Genomic DNA, 13,560 nt, shown 5'->3' with positions numbered 1-13,560 from the left:
ATTCGGCACAGATATGTACAGTAGCTAGCTTGCCCCAGACTTTTATACAGTACTGAAGTAAATTTATGTATTGCACGATACTGCTGCCACAAAAAAATATTCCATGACATGTGAGTAATGATAAGCCTGATTCTGATATGGGTCTCTATTGTGGACTGAGAGTGGGAAGGGGGCAGGGAGAGGGGAATCATGTTTGGGAAAAGGGGAAATGAGGGGGGAGGGAGTGAGAAACACCAGAGAGACATTCTGTTATGATCAATAAACCAATTGTTTGGAATCAAATGACCTTGCCTGGTGTCTCAGGGCTGGGTGTGTCTGAACCCCTGCCACACCCTACCTTGGCACTCCTTCTCTGACATCTGTCTCATACCCGTCCCGTGGTGCTCCACCCTCACCATTCCCAACATCCTTTTCTTCTGCCAGATTTACGAACTCAATCTCTGCTCCACGTTAATAAATACAGCACTGTGCAGAAGTCTTAGGCACCCTAACTACATACACCTGCTGGAGACATTTGCACAGTACTGTATTTCTGACCAACTTATCAAAGGTTGAGGGATTCAGATTTATATATCACATGTTAATGGGGACAGTGAACCTGAGGAGGATTTGGTCACAATCTCATCACTGTTCCTAGATATGGCCGTGATATCAAAGGAGTGAGAAGTTGTAAATGTCAGGTTTCTGAAAGGCCAAGTTAGGGTGGATATGGAGCGGATGTTTCCTATAGTGGGGGAGTCTAGGACAGCATCAGAATAGAGGGACATTCATTTAGAATGGAGCTGAGGAGGAATTTCTTTAGCTAGAGAGTGGTGAATCTTTGGAATTCGTTCCCATAGGTGGCTGTGGAGTGCAGGTCATTGGGTGTATTTAAGGCAAAGGTCGATAGATTCTTGTAAGTCAGGGCGTGAAAGGTTACAGGGAGAAGGCAGAAGAATGGAGTTGAGAGGGAAATGGATCAGCCACGATGAAATGGTGGAGCAGACTCAATGGGCTGAATGGCCTAATTCTGCTTTCAGTCTCATGGTCTAAAAAAGTGTGCAGGAAGATAGAATCAAAAGGATCAAAAAAACTACTTTATTTGTCATATGCACTTACATGTATTAGGAACTTGCTGTGGTGCATTGGCACAGTATGTAATAAGAAATACCAATATTCAATAATTCTAAAGAATAAAGAATTACATAAAAATTAGTTAGGGAATAAAGCATGGATAGGGAATAAAATGTGCATAAATACCGGCATAAATGTCCTGCTAAAGGGTTTTGGCTCAAAACATTGACTGTACTCTTTTCCTAGATGCTACCTGGCCTGCTGAGTTCCTCCAGCATTGCGTGTGTGTTGCATAAATACTGCAAGCAGCATTATTGAAAGTGTTTTAAATTGTTCACACTGCAGTGCAGTGACCGAGGTAGTTTGTGATCTGCTCGCAATTTATCACCAGTGCCCTCTTTGTGTAGTTTTTCATTGATTCTGTTGTATTTCTTTGTTCCTCTGTGAATGTCTGCAAGAAGATGATTCTCAGTGTATTATGTGGTGGCTATATGTACTTTGAGAATAAACTTACTTTGAACTTTGAGGTTTTAGAACCTGGGTTTCACGGACCCCTCGGTTTGTGGTAGGGGTATATGCATAAAAAAGATTGGGAACGCCTGTGTGATGATTGGTCATTTGTTAATAAATCAGTCATGATGGAAATGGCGGTACAGACTCAATGGGCCAAATAGTCTAATTCTGCTTAATAAAGTGGCCACGGAGTATATATCTACCTCAGCAATTTTGAACCCACATTGCCACTTTTGTTTTCATTCCAAGCATGTCAGTTTTGCTAAGCAGCCTCAAAGAGAGTTATTATCCAGTGGCCTGTCCTGCTATTCAAATGCTCTTCTAACAAGTTGTAAAAGTACTTGCCTCCACCACCCAGAATCACGTGTTACCTTGTCAAGTGGGTTTTAAACACTGGTAATATGCTTCAACACTCCCCATCACTTCATCAAAAATCTCAAGCTGGTGTAACAAATTTTTCTTTGACAATTTCATATTAAATGTTATTAAAGTTTTCCCTGAAGTATTATCTCAAGGTTTACCCATCACCAGTTTTATACTGACTAGGCTGCTTTACACCATCATAAAAAGTTTCTTCTTCTATCAAGGACTCTACAACTAATGTCCTCAATATTCAAACTTCAAAGTTAGTTTATTATCAAAGTATATACATGTCACCAAAGACTACTGAAATTATTTAATTATTATTTATTTCTCTATTTACACAGTTTATCTCAAGGTTGACCAACAACCAATGTGTAAAGAAGATAAACTGTGTAAATAGCTGTGTACATACATCTATTGATGCTTCTGGACACATCTCAGTGATGTTCCTGGAATCATCGGGTGTTTCGGGTCTTTCAACATCATACAACCTCCTCCAGGTGACCCAGCCGGGGCTGATCAGACCCCAGCTTGTGTCCAGATGGCTTGCTACTTACGACTCCATGGCTCCCCTCTTTTGAGCCACAGCCATCTTGAGGCCCTCTCTGCCGCATCGGTGGTACTGCGGATGGCTCGCCTCTTCCTCTCTCCCTCGATGCCCAAAATGCTGAAGGCTCTAACTAAGGAACGTCGAGGGAGAGAGGAAGAGGAGAGCCATCCGCAGTACCACCGATGCGGCAGAGAGGGCCTCAGGATGGCTGTGGCTCAAAAGAGGGGAGCCATGGAGTCGTAAGTATCTAGCCATCTGGACACAAGCTGGGGTCTGATCAGCCCCGGCTGGGTCACCTGGAGGAGGGTGTATGATGTTGAAAGACCCGAAACACCCGATGATTCCAGGAACATCACTGAAGATGTGTCCAGAAGCATCAATAGATGTATGTACACAGCTATTTACACAGTTTATCTTCTTTTACACATTGGTTGTTGGTCAACCTTTGTGTGCCGTTTTTCACTGAGTCTATTGTATTCCTTTGCTCTACTGCAAATGCCTGCAAGAAAATGAATCTCAGGGTAGTACAGTGGAATCTGTTTTTTTCGGCCGTTGGTTAATCTGGACAGCCACTTATTTAGAAAAACTCTTAAAGAACAAAAATGAATTGTGTAAATAGCTGGGATTCCTTTCATTTATTTGGGACACTATGTTGCATCATTGGCGCAGGAGACAGTCATGTGTACGTGTGTGGTCATTAGATACAGGTTTCCCCCGCCATCCGAAGGTAGAGCATTCCTATGAAACAGTTCGTAAGCCGAAATGTCGTAAAGTGAAGAAGCAATTACCATTTATTTATATGGGAAAATTTTGTGAGCGTTCGCAGACCCAAAAATAACCTACCAAATCATGACAAATAACACATAAAACCTAAAACAACAGTAACATATAGTAAAAGCAGGAATGATATGCTAAATACACAGCCTACATAAAGTAGAAATGCTTCCCTACAACGATTGCCTGCACAGATCTCCGTAGCGAAAATCTCACGCAAGCGCTCTCGGCAGAAAATCTCACGCAAGTGCTGTTAGCATAAACGCGCTCTCCAGTAACCTTGAAGCTATGAGACTGCCAAATCTACCAAATAACACGTAATACACAGCCTATATAAAGTAGAAATAATGTACGTACAGTGTAGTATCACTTACCAGAATCGGGAAGACAGCTTGCCGAGCAAACTGATGATGGTGTGTTAGGCTGAGTCGTCGCAGGTTGGGTGGTGCAGTGGCCCCCACCCTCCGGGCCGCCGACCCGATACATTGCCACAAAGAACACAGCAGTAGCCAGGAGGCACACAGCACATCTTTAAGAAAAAGGCCGAAATAAACACACTAATTAATTAGGTGCCGCCAACATGTAATTGTCGGCACCTAATTAGCTTGTTTATTTCGGCTTTTTTTCTTAAAGATGTGCTGTGTGCCTCCTGGCTACTGCTGCATTCTCCGCAAATCGGTACAGTATCTGTCCGGGGCCCGGGTGTTGGGACATGGGGTGTCATCTCATCGTCGATCAGGGCAGGCAGCTCATCTTCTCCTATGACTGCCCACCTCGATGTCGAAGATCGAGGTTCATCGTCTGCTGTGGAAGGTTTGCTTGACTGCTGAGCCTCACGCATTTTTCTATCATACAGCTGTTTGTAAGGACTCAAACCATCCTGCAAATATCCCCTAAACCTACGTATCCTTTCAAAATTAAAGTCGTACTTTATCATTGCAGCGAAAATCTCACGCAGTAGCTTCACTTTCTGCATTCGGTTTCGATTGTTATCTTTTCCTCTTCCAATTGCATCAGCTCTTCATCTATCAGATCTTGGTCATGGGATGCCAAAACCTCTTCAACATCATCTTCGTCAACTTCCACAAGCCAAACTCACTTTGTCCTTACTTCGTTCACCATGATCGAAACGCTTAATTATGTCTAGCTTTACGCTAAGTGTAACACCCTTACTCTTTCAGGCTTTTCTGACACCTTAGAACTCATCTTGCCAGCGGCTGCACACAGGCACATGTTTAAGCAATGCTGGCTAGAATGCCGGGGGGAACGGCTGCTCGGGGCGCGCGCTGCCTTTTATCGCGCGGATTTTTTCACGCACTGATTTTTTATCGTGCGCTGCCTTTCTTCGTAACAGTGAAAACACCTTCTGAAAGCGAAAACAGGGTACTAATGTAGGTCTTTCATAACAGTGAGGTTTCGTAAAGCGAACGTTCGAAAAGCGGGAGACACCTGTACTATACTGTGATTAGAGTGAACAGTTGCATGTGCTTGGTTTACGTTATCCATTTGGGCTGACGGGCACCAATTCAAAAAGCAGTGATTTTTGATTAAGCATTTTTAAACTTAAAAAAAAAACAAAATAATTTTTTTGAGACCCATGGGATGAAAAGATTTGATGCTCACTGAAAAATTTCCCTACGGGACCAAATTAAAAGCCATCTGCCTAACACCTCTCACCGTAAGCTGGCAGAGATAACTGGAGTGCCAAAATCTACAATTACACTTTTGATACATCAGGAAGATAAACTACAAGAAGAATGGGCATGATGCGAGGGTCAACAGGGCACATCTGAAAACAACAACGTGAAGGCAAGGAACCAGATATTGAAGAGGCCCTCAATGGCTTTCCATTGTAACTGGACAAGGTGTGTCTGTCAGAGGGTCAATGTTAAATAAACCAAGTCAGAAGAGCCAGCTAAAAAGCTGAATCATGAAGATTTTAAAGTCTTGGCTGGAAACGTAGCCACTATATTAAATTCAATAAAGCACATGGCAAGAAAGGTAGTGCCGACATTGTTAAGTGCAGAAATATGGAAATCTACAAAACTTCCCAATTTGCTTCAAAAATTTTGTGCAGATGATACCTACAATGCCAATGAAAGAGGGCTTTTTAAAAAATATATATATTGTGCCTCACCGGATGGATCCTTTCACTACAAACACACAACACTATCAGGTTCAAAGAAAGGAATGGATCACATAACTGTGTTGTGTTGTTCAAAAATGTCAGGAACTGATAAAAAAAAATGTTGGTTATTGGAAAAAGCAATAAATATCGATGGGCCAAGGATGAATAATTTACTGATGCAGTGCTAAGCCAGCATAAACTCAATGAATTCCTCCATCGGTAACCATTACGGACTAATACACAGTTTTATAGTGTTGTAGTTCTAATTTGTTCTGCGCTTCATTTAAATACATTATTTGTTACTCAGCTAAATAATAGTTTTTATACAGTACCCTTTTAACTATTTCCATGAAACTGTGGATAATTGGGGCAGCCACTTAATTAGGTCAAAACGTAACGGTACAGATATGTCCCAATTAACCGAAATCCACTGTAGACAGTGACATCTATATACTTTGTTAATATATTTACTTTGAATGTTGAACAATGTTTCCTAGATCGAATCAAAGGAATACTGTATATCAAATTGGTTGCACAACACAGAAGTGTTTGGTAAACTTTATTCACACAATGAAGTGAGCCACTGAGATAAGCTTAAATTTACAATTTGCGTTTTAAATGACTTATAATATCTCTGACACATTGAAATATCCTTTAAGAGCTTTAAAACTATCAACTGTAAAAAGGGAATATTGATTTTGCTCATTTCTTACTACCACTCCTTCCTTCTGAATATTTAAAAATACTTAAATTATTAACACACGTCTTGAACACCAATCAAATGATTAAACAGCTTCAGTGCATTCCTGCATTTTTAAAAATCAGCACACACAGGCACAGCAGTTGGTGCTTTTTTAACAGGTTCAGTATGGAAGCCCCCCTCCCCCCCCCCATTAGATTTGATTTTCACAAAGGGATTCTCTGGACCTATTTCCCTCCAAAAGATGCTAAGTTCCTCCAATATTTTGTGTGATTTACCTCAGGATTTTGCTCCTCTTATGTTCTGTATAAATTACTTTAAAACACCTGGCGGAGGAATAACTGGTAACCACACTGTGAGCTTTCCAAAAAGTCTCTTTCTTTTTTTATTTTCAATGGCAAACTTGCCAATTGGCAAGATGATTAAATACAGTTAACTCCAATTTAAGGTGTTAAATTTGAGCAAGGTCTTCCAACGCCTGACTGGTTAGCAGACCAGGGGAAGCACTCTATTACTTCCTGTGTACTGGGCTGCATAGACTTCTGTGGAAGTCTTTTGTGCTACAGAGAGAAAACTGTGTACTCAGATGGCACTGGAAGTGAATGATATGGCATTCGCATTGGAAATTCTGTTGGAGAACGTCAAGAGAGGGAGACATGTCCCAGGAAAGAAACAGCCTGTCTTACCCCACTGCCTCTTCCACAGCAGACCCTGCCACTTGATAGACAAGATAGGCAGAACTCAGCATGGATTCCTTAAAGGAAAATCCTGCCTGACAAACCTATTACAATTTTTTGAGGAAATTACCAGTAGGCTAGACAAGGGAGATGCAGTGGATGTTGTATATTTGGATTTTCAGAAGGCCTTTGGCAAGGTGCCACACATGAGGCTACTTAACAAGATAAAACCCCATGGAATTACGGGAAAGTTACATACGTGGATAGAGCATTGGCTGATCGGCAGGAAACAGAGAGTGGGAATAAAGGGATCCTATTCTGGTTGGCTGCCGGTTACCAGTGGTGTTCCACAGGGATCAGTGTTGGGGCCGCTTCTTATTACATTGTACATCAACAATTTGGATTATGGAATAGACAGCTGTGTGGCTAAGTTTGCTGACGATACGAAGATAGGTGGAAGGGCCGGTAGTGCTGAGGAAACGGAGAGTCTGCAGAGAGACCTGGATAGAGTGGAAGAATGGGCAGAGAAGTGGCAAATGAAGTACAATGTTGGAAAGTGTATGGTTATGCACTTTGGCAGAAAAAATAAACGGGCAGACTATTATTTAAATGGGGAAAGAATTCAAAGTTCTGAGATGCAACGGGACTTGGGAGTCCTCGTACAGGATATCCTTACAGTTAACCTCCAGGTTGAGTCAGCAGTGAAGAAGGCGAATGCAATGTTGGCATTCATTTCTAGAGGAACAGAGTATAGGAGCAGGGATGTGATGTTGAGGCTCTATAAGGCACTGGTGAGACCTCACTTGGAGTACTGTGGGCAGTTTTGCTCTCCTTATTTAAGAAAGGATGTGCTGACGTTGGAGAGGGTACAGAGAAGATTCACTAGAATGATTCTGGGAATGAGAGGGTTAACATATGAGGAACGTTTGTCCGCTCTTGGACTATATTCCTTGGAGTTTAGAAGAATGAGGGGAGACCTCATAGAAACATTTTGAATATTAAAAGACATGGACAGAGTGGATGTGGCAAAGTTGTTTCCCATGATGGGGGAGTCTAGTACGAGAGGGCATGACTTAAGGATTGAAGGGCGCCCATTCAGAACAGAAATGCAAAGAAATTTTTTTAGTCAGAGGGTGGTGAATCTATGGGATTTGTTGCCACGGGCAGCAGTGGAGGCCAAGTCATTAGGTGTATTTAAGGCAGAGATTGCTAGGTATCTGAGTAGCCAGGGCATCAAAGGTTATGGTGAGAAGGCAGGGGAGTGGGACTAAATAGGAGAAAATGGATCAGCTCATGATAAAATGGCGGAGCACACTCGATGGGCCGAATGGCCTAATTCTGCTCCTTTGCCTTATGGTCACTTAATTTGGCTACAAGTCCATACGATCACAAGATATAGGAGCAGCATTAGGCCATTTGGCCTATCAAGTCTGCTCTGCCATTCCATTATGGCTGATTAGTTCTATGAATTTATTTAGAGATACAGCATGGAGCAGGACCTTCTGGCCCAATCAGCTGCTCCACCCAGCAACCTACCAACTTAACCCTAGCCTAATCAGAGAGCAATTTACAATGACCAAATAACCTTTGAACCGGTGTGTCTTTGGACTGTGGGAGGAAGACTAAGCACCCAGAGGAACCCAGTGGTTCACAGGTAGGAAGTACAAACTCCTTCAAGACAACACCGGATTTGAACTCTGAACTTCAGAACACCTCAAACTATAATAGCTTCGCGCTAACCACTATGCTACCATAGCGTCCATTTATGTTCCCTCTCAACACCATTCTCCTGCCTGAGTGTCAGACCATATGACCATAAGACATAGAAGCAGAATTAGGCCATTCCATCCTGACTGATTTATTACCCCGCTCAACCATTCTCTTGACTTCTCCCCATAACCTTTGATGCCCTTACTAATCAAAAGCCTATTAACCTCCGTTTTAAACATACCCAATGACCTGCCTTCCACAGCCTTCTCTTGCAATGAATTTCACAGACTCACCACTCTCAGGCTAAAGAAATTTCTCCTTACTCCTTTTCTAAAGGGACAGATGTGTATACTGGGGCTGTGGCCTCTGGTCCTAGACTCTCCCACTACTGGAAATATCCTCTCCACATCCACTCTCCAGGCCTTTCAATATTCAGTAGGTTTCAATGAAATTCCACCCCCCCCCTTATTCTTCTAAACTCCAGTAAGTCCACCTCTTACACCTTCCCCAGACCAAGACGATTCTCCGCAAACTGTCAGTGACCTGGCTCTTCTTTTCTTCCATAATCCCCAGAGCACAATGTTCATACTTCTTTTGGGTGATGTTATCAGAGAACTAAGATTAGAACAAGACATTGATCAACTGGACCAGTGGGCTGAGGAATGGAAGATAGGCATTTACCTTGCATGCATGAAGTGACACATTTTGGGACATTTAACCTTGGTAGAGGGTAGCTATCGATGGGACATTCTGCTTGGGGGTCCGCAACTGTGATACTTTGGAGGGACCTGTACTGGGACCTCTGTTTGTTGATGGTGTATATAAACTGCATGGATGAAAACATGTATTAGTAAGTTCACAAACAAAACAAAATCTGGCCATGTTGTGCATGGTGTAGAGGACTGCCAAACATTTCAGCAGAATACGGATGAGTCGCAGGTACGGACAGGAAGGGGCAAATGCAGTTTAATCCAGCCAAATGTAAGATGTTGCACCTTGGGAGATTAAATGTAAAGTGTGTAGTTGATGGCAGGACCCTTAATAATGTTGACATACAGTAGGAATCTTGGTGTCTAAGTCCACAGCTCCCTGAGAGAGGCTACACAGGTAAAGAAGGTGGACGGCAGGTTTTCCCTTGTGAGTTTTTGCATTGACTTCATGAATTGGGAAATTATGTCACATTCAGTTCTGGTTACTCCATTATAGGAAGTATGTCGGAGCTTTAGAGGGGGTGCAGAAGAGATATACCAGGATGCTGCCTAGATTAGAGGGCATTGCTATAAATGACAGGTTGGACAAGCACGAGTTTTCTTTGGAGCAGCTGAGGCTGAGGGGAGATCTGATAGAGGTTTATAAGATTATGAGAGGCATAGACAGAGTAGACAGACAGTAATTTTTTCCCCCAGGGTTGTAATACCAGAGAGCATGCATTTAAAGTGAGAGGGGCCAGTCCTGCCAAAGGTTCTCAGCCTGAAACGTCGACTGTACTCTTTTCTATAGATGCTGAATGGCCTGCTGAGTTCCTCCAGCATTTCGTGAGCACTGCTTGGACTTCCGTCCTGCCAAAGGGTCTCGCCCCGAAACGCTGACTGCATTTTTCCCCACAGATGCTGTCTGGCCTGCTGAGCTCATCCAACATCTTGTGTGTGTTGCGTGGATTTCCAGCATCTGCAGATTTTCTCTTGTTTCTGAGAGGGGGCAAGTTCTTTTAGTACAGAGAGTGGTAGGTGCCTAGAATGTGCTGCTAGAAGTGATTGTGGAGGTAAGTAAAATAGAGGCTCTAAATAGGCACGTGGGTTGTGACTGTGAACGGGAGGTGCTGGATACAATGAAGCTGACTGATAGAAACTGTTTTCATTCATCATGACCACCATTCCCTCTAAGCTGTACGGGTGCACAGCCATGCAGTAACTGAAATACTTCCGCATACCTAGCCTTTGTTGCAATGCAGATGGAATTTTCTTTAATATAATGTTAACATAATTAAAAAATTAAACTAATATAATTTAAAATATGTTAATATAATTGTGAATCGTCCTGTAATTAATTTTTTTTAGCGTGTTGCACCAGTCAGCCATTCTTGTCTGGAGCGTGGAGTCAGGATTGGTCTCCTTTCGGATTAACCAGGTCACAATATGAGCGTTCCTGATTCGACCCTTTTTTTTTACGAGGCCGAGTGGCTAGCTCGACGTTCAACCCAGCACAGATGGAAAATGTGCTGGGGGGGGGGGGGGGGGCCAATGGCCTGACGGATTTGAACTCAGGAGCCTTCGCTCCGGAGTCCGGCACTGATACCATTGTACCACCACCTGGCCACCTGTAATTAATTAATTTAAAAATCCATAAATTTTCTAAATAATTAACATACCAGAACATTCACTTTGAAACATTTTAGAGCTTCAACTTATTTACATTGTCGGTGTTTCAAGTTACAACACTGTTACAAATTGTAACAAAAAACACAGAATGGAAGTTATTAGCTCATTGTTAGTAAAGCGCCGGTCCCCTAAACGCCGCCACTGTCTAAGTTTAAAACTTTAAAAAACATGCAAGATTTCCTTTGTTGCATTATTTCATTATACTCTTCAATTAACAAATAAAATCAAAAGTATGTGATTTTCTTTCAATTTTCATAGTATGCACATTACAAAAAATGTTTAAAGTGCTGAGCAGTTTTCAGATCATGTAAACATTTCCTTCTCAGAGCAATGGTTGATCCAGCAGCTGTTTTAAAAAAAGAGGGAACACTGAACAAGCGGGCATTCTGGAGACCCTCTTCATAGAGTCTCAGAAACTCAAAGTATGTTAATATTTTATACACCCTAGAACAAGGATTACAGCAAGTGATTCGATACAATTTCAATAGCTACAATATATTGTTTACTTCAATAGTTTGAGTCTCACATACCTTCCACTGAGTTACATATCTACAATGGGAGACACTTCTGAATGTTCAAACGCCTTTGTTGGGACAAAGTAATTCACATAGAACTTATTAATACAGAGAACCCAGGCACCCAAAAATCATTTTTCATATATTAACACAGCTGTGATCAAAAAATGTGTATGACCATGCTTGATGTGCCAAGAGACAAGTGGCCTGAAGAAGGGTCTCAGCCCGAAACATCAACTATTTGTTCATCTCCATAGCTGCTACCTGACCTGTTGAGTTCCTCCAGCCTTTTGTGTATGTTTCTTTGAATTTCCAGCATCTGCAGAATTTCTTGTGTGAGAGTAACAATATCATTCTGGAGCAACACATACAAATTGCTGGAGGAACTCATCAGGCCAGGCAGCATCTATGGAAATGAATAAACTGTTGATGTTTTATGCCGAGACCCTGCTTTGCTGCCTGACCTGCTGAGTTCCTCCAGCATTGTGTCTGTGTCGCTTTGGATGTCCAGCATCTGCAGACTTTCTCATGTTTATTAATATCAGTCTGGGCTGTAAACCTTCCTTGAACGTGGTTATAACAGTGCAAAATAACTTAGCAGAAGTTGCTTGGTTTGACTTAGTCCAAATAACACAACTTTTGGCTGATGCATACACGAATATCTCACCATCACATCACTTTGCACAATCCTTGAGCAGCCTGCTGTGGACCAGTAACCTGTGCACTGGGGACAGTATTGGAACGGGTTTATTATTGTCACATTACTGAGGTACAGTCAATAGCTCGTCTTGCATACTGTTCATACAGATCAATTCATTATACAGAACATTGACATAGTACAAGGTAAAACAGTAACAGATGCAGAATAAATCAATATCCATATGCTACAATTAAGAAGGATAGTGTTCATTCTGGTATGAACACAAGGCCGTCACTATCAACATTTGACTGTACAAAACTCCCACAGGCATTAAACAATCCAGTTACAACTTGGATTCAGTTTTCATCGGAGGGTTACCGCTCCTCAGCCGTGTGAAAGGCACGTAGGAGCCTTTCCTCATCACTTCCTTTGGGCTTTACCAGCAGCTCAGGTTGCACATGGCTGTGAATTATGAATGGAGTATGTTACAAGCTTTAAAAAAAAGCTTTTACTGTCTGCGACCCTTGATCTTTTTTGAAGAGCTTATTTTAAATCTTCTTACCTCAGGCTGTATTTTTCAGCTCAGCTAGAGGATCAGCTTTATATTTTATGTCTAAACCCATTTTTATTTCATGAAATGTACAGTGGGTGATTCGAGCCAACTGAGGTCAGGAGATCTGAAGGCAATCACAGCAAGCAGTCGCTCACAGTGAAGTGCCTGCCTGAGAATATAATGCACATCCAGAACTTGCTGCATGACAGATGTCAACACATCTGCCACCACATTTGTCACAGGAGTGTAAGTCCAGCCACAGGGAGCACCCCCAGCATCACATTTAATTATTTAGAGACAGAGCTCCTTCCAGTCCAATGAGCCGCACCATTCAAAGACCCACCAATTTAACCCTAACCTAACCATGGGACAATTTACAATGACCAATTAGCCTACATTCTTTGCACTGTAGGAGGAAACCGCAACACCTGGAGGAAATCTACACAGTTCAAAGGGAGAACTCCTTACAGGCTGTGTTAGAATTGAGCTCTGAACTCCGGAATACCCACAACTGAAATAGCACTGCACTACGTTGGGGTGGATTCAAAGAGTAAATCTCCATTCAGGTTTTAGGTCAGATCAAGTTCGTCACAGGATTGGAATGCTCGCCTTTATAAATCAGAGCATTGAGTATAGGAGTTGGGATGTACTGTTGAAATTGTACAAGGCATTGGTGAGGCCAAATTTGGAGTATTGTATACAGTTTTGGTCACCGAATTATAGGGAAGATGTCAACAAAATAGAGAGAGTACAGAGATTTACTAGAATGTTACCTGGGTTTCATCACCTAAGTTACAGAGAAAGGTTGAACAAGTTGGGTCTTTATTCTTTGGAACGTAGAAGGTTGAGGGGGGACTTGATAGAGGTACTTAAAATTATGAGGGGGATAGATAGAGTTGACATGGATAGGCTTTTTCCATTGATAGTGGGGAGATTCAAACAAGAGGACATGAGTTGAGAGTTAAAGGGCAAAAGTTTACGGGTAACATGAGGGGGACCCTCTTTA

General features: G+C 42.2%; 1 protein-coding gene across 11 annotated transcripts in view; it reads right to left on the bottom strand.

Moving 5' to 3' along the window:
- Positions 1–13,560, bottom strand: part of LOC134357820 (secernin-1-like) — a 62,755-nt gene that overhangs the window by 26,415 nt on the left and 22,780 nt on the right. For 5 of the 11 annotated variants that reach the window (XM_063069518.1, XM_063069511.1, XM_063069522.1 and 2 more), the window contains exon 3: positions 1,099–1,165. The exons of the other annotated variants lie outside the window; for them this stretch is intronic. In XM_063069518.1, the coding sequence (XP_062925588.1) occupies positions 1,099–1,165 (67 nt within the window). The remainder of the gene's footprint in view (positions 1–1,098; positions 1,166–13,560) is intronic. 11 annotated transcript variants of the gene reach the window in all.

Source organism: Mobula hypostoma, chromosome 17 (assembly GCF_963921235.1).
Source record: "Mobula hypostoma chromosome 17, sMobHyp1.1, whole genome shotgun sequence".
Classification (NCBI taxonomy): Eukaryota; Metazoa; Chordata; class Chondrichthyes; order Myliobatiformes; family Myliobatidae; genus Mobula; species Mobula hypostoma.
The sequence above is the reverse complement of the archived record's forward strand: the minus strand, read 5'-3'. Positions and strand labels throughout refer to the sequence as shown.